Source organism: Coregonus clupeaformis, chromosome 3 (genome assembly GCF_020615455.1).
Source record: "Coregonus clupeaformis isolate EN_2021a chromosome 3, ASM2061545v1, whole genome shotgun sequence".
Lineage (NCBI taxonomy): Eukaryota > Metazoa > Chordata > Actinopteri > Salmoniformes > Salmonidae > Coregonus > Coregonus clupeaformis.
Window position 1 is genome coordinate 27,372,239 of NC_059194.1, and position 8,366 is coordinate 27,380,604.

At 42.5% G+C, this 8,366-nt stretch overlaps 1 protein-coding gene across 2 annotated transcripts; it reads left to right on the forward strand.

Annotated features, from left to right (window-relative positions):
• Positions 1-339: 339 nt before the first annotated feature.
• nox1 (NADPH oxidase 1) lies at positions 340-6,648 on the forward strand. 2 transcript variants are annotated; one of them, XM_041853109.2, is made up of 13 exons: positions 340-395; positions 1,506-1,601; positions 1,879-1,989; positions 2,260-2,344; positions 3,257-3,402; positions 3,606-3,787; positions 4,229-4,355; positions 4,460-4,552; positions 4,664-4,905; positions 5,144-5,306; positions 5,513-5,659; positions 5,769-5,893; positions 6,352-6,648. In XM_041853109.2, the coding sequence occupies exons 1-13, from the start codon at positions 351-353 to the stop codon at positions 6,476-6,478; spliced, it is 1,689 nt and encodes a 562-aa protein (XP_041709043.2). In that variant the 5' UTR covers positions 340-350; the 3' UTR covers positions 6,479-6,648. The 2 variants fall into 2 exon arrangements, with proteins under 2 accessions (XP_041709043.2, XP_041709051.2); XM_041853117.2 differs by lacking the exon at positions 340-395 and adding an exon at positions 639-834.
• Positions 6,649-8,366: the final 1,718 nt, after the last annotated feature.

Below are 8,366 nucleotides of genomic sequence, written 5' to 3' on the forward strand. Positions count from 1 at the left end.
TTCTATAGATGCAGGCATGGATACTTATAATCGGGTGGGGGTAAACCCGAATATGGCTCGAAATTGTCTTCAATTCCTCTGCTTGGAGTCCAAGAGTCAACCATATTCGGTCCAAAAAATAAAAGTCTTCCTCATTCCAAAGGCGTGGCAAATGGCATTCTGACACGCTCCCAACAAATACAAATGATTACTTTCCTCCCTGAGGAAATGCAATTTTATGGACTGTGTATTTCTTTGTCATAACTTGGACTACTGACCTTAAATGGGTGGGGTTTGAACAGGTGCGCTGTATAAAAACGACTGGTAACGGGTTAAAGACCAGTAGTGTTGGATGGCGAAAGTCATTCAAAATGGGTAACTGGATCATTAACCATGGACTGACATCCTTCATACTGGTAAGAACATTATTTATTAACTTAATCATATTGGATAATGTAGGCTATAGTCAATGTATAATTTCAATGAATGCGATACATGTATTTGGGCTTTTAAGGACTGCCAGACAAAGCGCATCTGAGTGATGCCTCAGATGCGTAATTTCTCTCCAAATGCGCAAAATAGGATAACTTGGTTAGCCTTACTGAAACCCTAAAAGGTCGTGTCTACACTTGACACTTACATGCGACTTCTGCTATCAGAATAAGAAGATTGCATTGAAAAGACGGGTCTATTCGATTTGTGGTCTGATTGTGTTCAGATCTGGCTGACCACTTCAGGAGGTGGTCAGGAATGTATTGTGTGCGGATTTCTCCTCAGTCTGGACGCAATTAGGCTACGGAAAGCGCATACAATGGGCGACGTCATCAGCACTCCTCCCGCCAGTCTCCAAAAAACGTGTGTTTTGGGACCTTTTTATTATAAAGTTGGAGGAAATACGTTCCTACCGTGTGAAGGAACGTGTTTGCTGTCCTCGTAAATGCTAGCTAGCTAATATATGTTTTGTTTGGCTAGAGTTATGCTAATCCTTTATGCAATCCTTTTAGCGTTGCTTGCTGGCTAGCTACAGAGGTAGCTACTGCCATCAGTTGTTGCGTTATCAAATTTAGCCTATTCCACTGTTTGTAGAATGCATACTGATATTTGAATATAGTGCGGGAAAAGGGAATCCGAACACACTGTGGACATGGTAGACACGTTTAAATTTAGTGTCGGTGCATGACTCGTTCGGAATTCCATGATCACCCTTACAAAAAAAGATTGCAATTTTTAAACTGCAGTAAAAGTGCCTATCTTCAGTCGACTGTGGTATTTTGGACGCAGTAATTGCAGAATAACTGCAGTTAGACTGCACTTTAACTGCACTCCGACTGCAATCTTTTTCGTAACGGCAGAACTCTGATCAGAATACTAAAGCTACATGCATGAACTGTCAAGTCTAGACGGAAAGATATGTTATTTTGAGAGGAATGCATGTGTTATTTTTTAAGAATAATAAATAGAAGAGTACAATATTCACAAATCACAATCCTGCTGTTTTGGTAATCTTCTCCTGGCTGGATTTACAGGTGGTCTGGATGGCCATCAACATATTCATCTTCGTCTGGTTCTACTTCTTGTACGATTTAGAGGATCGGTTTTTCTACACGCGACACCTTTTAGGGGTGAGTCTTACCATAATATTTAGGCCTTGGGTAGTGTAGACATTGTATACTGTAAGTGCTCAATTAATAATGCATTCAGATGATTTAAGTAGGACAAGTATGAAGTATCCAATTTCAAATTGGAATTGTCCATTGAATTTGTTTCTATGTAGTTACAACGTTTTAACTGAGTTTGACCCGTAGTTTACACCATTCCTTATGATAGGACAGATGTCACAGAGTGTATGTATAGGATAACACACTGCAGAGGTTGACATGGGTGTCTTTGGGCTTTCAGTCTGCATTGGCCTGGGCCAGAGCCCCTGCAGCAGTCCTCAACTTCAACTGCCTGCTGATTCTGCTGCCTGTGTGTCGGAACCTGCTGTCTCTAGTCCGGGGCTCCTTCGTGGTAAGACTAATCCTGAGGGCCTAGCCAAGGGCTGGGCTGAGGGTGGGGACATCCATCCTGCAATTATTGCCTAATTTGTCATCACAGCATCTTGTGGCAAAAATTCCTCTGTAAATTACTGTATAGTTATATTGTCTGATGATAACTATAATGGAAGGGACTTGTATGGTTGAAGTGCTTTGCCAATAGCTGAAAGGTTCATGGCCTTTAATTAACTTTTGATTGTCAATTTCCTAATTTGTCTTGAACTTCCTTGTGTTGCTGTTTCAGTGCTGTGGAATAACTATGAGGAAACAGCTGGACAAAAATATCAGTTTCCACAAGCTGGTGGCCTACATGATTGGCCTGATGACAGGTATGCAACGCTTGCTTCCTGGTCAGATAACCAGCTGAAACCGTAGCCTGAAGCCTTTATTTTCTCTTGCACAGATAAATAATCTACTCTTAAACAAAGAGTGACAATGCTGATGAAATGTTTATGATTTATTTGAAATTGTTACCAGTATTATTTTGTCACCACAAAATATGACACTTTCTTATTGTGGTGAAGGCATATATGATACATCTATCTTTATGTAGAATAGGTCAAGGGGTGAAAAAGACAGGAAGACTGAAGCTGGAAATTGACTTACTATGGTGTGTTGGATGGGGAGATCCTGACCTCAGAGAGACTAAAGGCCTTACAAAGTCTGTCTCAAGAAGAACAAAGTAAACAGCCCATCCTTTAGAAAACAGATCGGACACATTCGATAGAACATTTGAACATTCATCCAGTATCTTTTGATATCGCCTGATATACTATTCAGGCTATATTGAGGATGTCATTGTAAACCTCCGCTTCTGTTGAAATACCAGTACATGGTTCAAAATAGATTGAAATGCTTGAGGAATGGATAACGACATTCAGACATTACTTATTTTATGTTTTTATCTCTGCCATTATCTCTGTGCCATTATCTTTGTGCCATTATCTTCGTGCCAATTTCTACACTTTCTATCCTTAAATAAGAGTTTTTCTATAGAATGGAGCAGTGGTATCCAATCAAGGCAGTGACTCAGATCCAAAGTCCAATTAATTAACATGCGCTGCCCTGAATGGATGTCGAATTTGGGGGTGGTTTATTCGGATCCCCATTAGCTTTTGCTGAAGCAGCAGCTATTCTTCCTGGGGTGGAATGATCCTGTTGAACAAATATGAGGAATCTCTATTCTATTCCTAATGCTAAATTAAAAGTTAAACTGTCTATTTCCTCTTGTTTTGTGGCAGCGGTTCACATCATTGCCCATTTGCTGAACGTGGAGTGGTACTACAACAGCAGGCATGGAGAGTATGATGCCCTCAGCACGGCCCTGTCCAGCCTGAACGACTCGGGCAACACCACCTACCTGAACCCAATCCGCTCTACAAACACTGTACAAGCCATTGGAGTTTTTATCATTTGTTTAGTACTGTATTATAATTATTTGTATGTAATTGTAACTAGGCACCAAGTTTTTCCTAGTCAGGTTTGGTATACCAAACAAACTCCTGGCACAAGTCATTGTAGAAGTTTTATATAGGCCTAGACGTCATGTGAATGACTTGGGTGCATTCTGATTGGCTCCTTCTGCCTCAGACGCCGAACCTCCTGGTGTTCACCACCATCGCTGGGATCACAGGCGTAATCATCACGCTGTCACTCATCCTCATGATCACCTCGTCCATGGAGGTCATCAGGCGCAGCTACTTCGAGGTCTTCTGGTTCACACACCACCTCTTCATCGTCTTCTTTGCTGGACTGGTCTTCCATGGAGCCGGGTAAGGCGCTCTCTCACTCCCACTCATTTGAAAGCTACAATATCCGACCAAATTCACATAGAAATGTCAGTTATAAATCTGTCATTCTCATTGAAAGCAAGGCTAAGAAGCGGTAGATCTGTTCTATGTGCACTATTTCTATGTTTCCTGTTCTTAAGTTTCGTTTTTTTGCGTGTTTTACTTTCGGTTTTGTACACCAGCTTCAAACAGCTGAAAATACAATATTTTTGGTTATGGAAAAGGTATTTCACAGAGGTTTAGATGGTACAATGATTCTCTACACTATACTTGCTTGTTTTGTCACTTAAACTGAAATTCTGCAAACTACTGTATTACAAGTTATGCAACCAGGAAATTGCAGAGCAATTTCTGCATAGTGCACCTTTAAGAGTAAATGTTTGTTTTAGATTAGAAGTCAATGGTTTTGTCCTTTGTCTACAGACGCATTGTTCGAGGTCAGACAAACGCCAATCCGCCATATAATATCACCTTCTGTAAAGATCATATAGAAGACTGGGGGAAGAATAAAATGTGTCCCGTCCCTCAGTTTGCAGGGGGGTTCCCACAGGTAAGAGGTTCCTCAATGACACATAATAATACCACCTATAATCGAAAATGACTTAAGAGAATTGTCTTAGATACAGTATATCCTGTGTTCCCTTGTCCTTATAGACCTGGATGTGGGTGATCGGTCCCATGGTCCTCTATGTGTGTGAACGCTTGCTGCGCTTCATCCGCTACATTCAAGCTGTCAAATACAGAAAGGTAAGTGTGCACTGCAGTAACCACTAACTATTCTGTTTAATTGACAATAATTGTATTTTCCATTCCATGACCAGATAATCAATATCCGTCTCTCTAACGCTCCCCTCTTAGATAGTGATTCGGCCGTCCAAAGTACTGGAACTGCAGCTGATGAAGAAGGGTTTTAAAATGGACGTGGGCCAGTACGTCTTCCTCAACTGCCCTGCCATCTCCCAGCTGGAGTGGCACCCCTTCACCATGACCTCTGCCCCCGAGGAGGACTTCTTCAGCGTGCACATCCGCTCCGTAGGTGACTGGACCCAGAAACTCATCAGCATCGTGGAGCAACTCCCTGAGGGGGCTCAGGGACCCAAGTAAGTTATTATCTTTATAGAAAAGCAGACAATGGCTTATAATGTAGCAGCAAGCTGCTCATCTTTGTAGATGGGGAGGATAAGGGGCACCAATGCATGATTTCTGTGAAGGGTCAAAGTTACATGCACAGATTACGTTGGAAACCATTCCTGAATGCATAGGAGTTAGGTTTAGCTGGTCAAATCTTTCTGCCCTCCCTTCCTGTTTCGATGGCTTGACCTTTGACCTGTCCCTCAGAATGGGCGTGGACGGACCGTTTGGTACGGCCAGTGAGGATGTGTTTGACTACGAGGTCGCCATGCTGGTTGGCGCTGGAATCGGAGTCACCCCCTTCGCCTCCATCCTCAAGTCCATCTGGTACAAATTCAAAGACTCCAACCCCAAGCTACGCACCAGAAAGGTAGGGAACATATTAATACTCTCTGGCTTTCCATTGAAGCTACTAACCAGACAGCTTTAGTCCTGCAAACCAGTCTAATTCCATGATGCATCTGAATGTCTCTGTGAACGTTCATATTTTTCATGGACTATTGCCAGCATAGCATGTTATAGCTTCGGTATTGCATTGTTTGAAATCACATTCACATATTTACTTCCTGGTTGCAGATTTACTTCTATTGGCTGTGCAGGGAGACGCATGCCTTTGAGTGGTTTGCAGATCTGCTGCAGGTGATGGAGAGGGAGATGGAGGAGAGAGGCATGGGAGACTTCCTCACCTACAAACTCTACCTCACTGGATGGGATCAGAGCCATGTACATGAGGCAGCATACATACACCCACCAACAATCTATTACCATATTCCACTGTGAGACATGCAGTAGTTATGGTAGAGTGTCCGTTCACTATCTTTCTTCCCCATAGGCAACTCATGTGATGGTTCATGCGGATGCGGACATGGATGTGGTCACTGGTCTGAAGCAGAAAACCAACTATGGCAGGCCCAACTGGGATAAGGAGTTTGAACAAGTCTGCAAAGAGAATCCGACGTAAGTTTGTTTACAACATGCCTTGACATTACAATATTCCCTTATAAATCAAATTTGGACAGTAGTTAATGCTGCAATATGTAACCTTTTGTGGCGACCCAACCAAATTCACAAGTCTAAGAAGCTGTAGATCTGTTCTATGTGCGCTATTTCTATGCTTCCCGTTCTTAAGTTTTGTTTTTGCGTTTTGTACACCAGCTTCAAACAGCTGAAAGTAAAATATTTTTGGTTACGGAAAATAGATTTCACAGCGGTTTAGATGGTACAACGATTCTCTACACTATACTTGTATGTTTTGTCACAAACTGAAATTAAGTGAACTTTTACAATTTTAGCAACCAGGAAATGGAGCAATTTCTGTATTGTGCATCTTTAATAGCAGGGGTATTACATATAGCTTGGACTGTACCCTTCATTGACTAAATTACTATATATGTGTCTCTTATCAATGTCTACAGGTCAGTGGTGGGCACGTTCTTGTGTGGCCCTGCAGTCTTAGCTACCGTCTTGTCAAATAAATGTGTCAAATACACGGACGTCGATCCCCGAAAGACCAAATTCTACTTCAACAAGGAGAACTTCTGAGCAAAACAATGTCTAATCTGCCTCCCTTGAAGAAAAAGCTGGTTCTTTGGTCTTCCAAAATGTTTGCAACAGAGATGTTTTTAAAACCATTCATCAGGGGGCCTCCCGAGTGGCGCAGTGGTCGAAGGCACTGCATCGAAGTGCTTGAGGCGTCCCTACAGACCCGGGTTTGATCCCAGGCTGTGTCACAGCCAATCGTGACCGGGAGACCCATGAGGCGGCGCACAATTTAATGATCAATGCAAACAGGATGCACCTGAGCACAATTTCGAGTCTCATAGCAAATGGTCTGAATACTTATGTAAATCTGTTTTTTATTTTTAATAAATTTGCTAACATTTCTAAAAACCAGTGTTTGCTTTGTCATTATGGGGTATTATGTGTAGATTGATGAGGGGGAAAACCTATTTAATCAATTTTAGAATAAGGATGAATACTTTCCGAATGCACTGTATGGCCCAGGCCAACCATTGGATTTGATTTGCCCCTCACTTGTGATCCCAACACTGATAATTAAAGATTTTGATAAGGGAAATAAAAATCTTCTCAATAGCAGACGATTCATCTTCTTTAGGCAATTACTATACTACTCTATAGAGGCGTAATAAAGAGCTAATTTTGTTTAAGTAGGTAATTTGCCTTTACAGAAACGGTAGCATGGGCAAGATAAACTTTTATACTCTTCTGGCGCGTTCAGCAGGATGCAATGTTTTGTTACGTTCTAATATAAATATTCTATGTAGAACAAACATGCCTCTGACATGTACACTGAACAAAAATATAAATACAACACGCAACAATTTAAAAGATTTTACTGAGTTCATATAAGGCAATCAGGTCAATTGAAATAAATTCATTAGGCCCTAATCTATGGATTTCACATGTCTGGGAATACAGATATGCATCTGTTGGTCACAGATACCTTAAATAAAAGGTAGGGGCATGGATCAGAAAACCAGTTAGTATCTGGTGTGACCACCATTTGCCTCATGCGCGACACATCTCCTTCACAGAGAGTTGATCAGGCTGTTAATTGTGGCCTGTGGAATGTTGTCCCACTCCTCTTCAATGGCTGTGCGAAGTCACTGGATTTTGGCAGGAACTGGAACACGCTTTCGTACACGTCGATCCAGAGCATCCCAAACATGCTCAATGGGTGACATGTCTGGTGAGTAGGCAGGCCACGGAAGAACTGGGACATTTCCAGCTTCCAGGAATTGTGTACTGATCCTTGCGACATTGGGCTGTGCATGCTGAAACATGAGGTGATTGTGGCGGATTAATGGCACAACAATGGGCCTCAGGATCTCGTCACGGTATCTCTGAGCATTCAAATGTAATTGTGTTAGTTGTCCATAGCTTATGCCTGCCCATACCATAACACCACCACCACCATGGAGCACTCTGTTCACAACATTGACATAAACAAACCGCTAGCCCACACGACGCCAAACACGCTGTCTGCTATCTGCCCGGTACAGTTGAAACCGGGATTCATCCATGAAGAGCACACTTCTCCAGCAGCCATCGAAGGTGAGCATTTGCACACTGAAAACGGTTACGATGCCAAACTGCAGTCAGGTCAAGACCCTGGTGAGGACGATGAGAACCCAGATGAGCTTCCCTGAGACGGTTTCTGACAGTTTGTGCAGAAATTATTTGGTTATGCAAACCCACAGTTTCATCAGCTGTCCGGGTGTCTGGTCTCAGATGATCCCGCAGGTGAAGAAGCCGGATGTGGAGGTCCTGGGCTGGCGTGGTTACATGTGGTCTGCGGTTGTGAGGCCGGTTGGACATTCTGCCAAATTCTGTTAAACGACAGAGGCAGCTGATGGTAGAGAAATGAACATTAAATTCTCTGGCAACAGCTCTGGTGGACATTCCTGCA

Coding starts and splice junctions, on each gene's coding strand:
- nox1 (XM_041853109.2), top strand. CDS start 351: ATGGGTAACTGGATCATTAACCATGGACTGACATCCTTCATACTG. Junction 4,356..4,459: donor TTGCAGGGGGGTTCCCACAG/GTAAGAGGTTCC, acceptor TTGTCCTTATAG/ACCTGGATGTGGGTGATCGG. Junction 4,906..5,143: donor GAGGGGGCTCAGGGACCCAA/GTAAGTTATTAT, acceptor CCTGTCCCTCAG/AATGGGCGTGGACGGACCGT.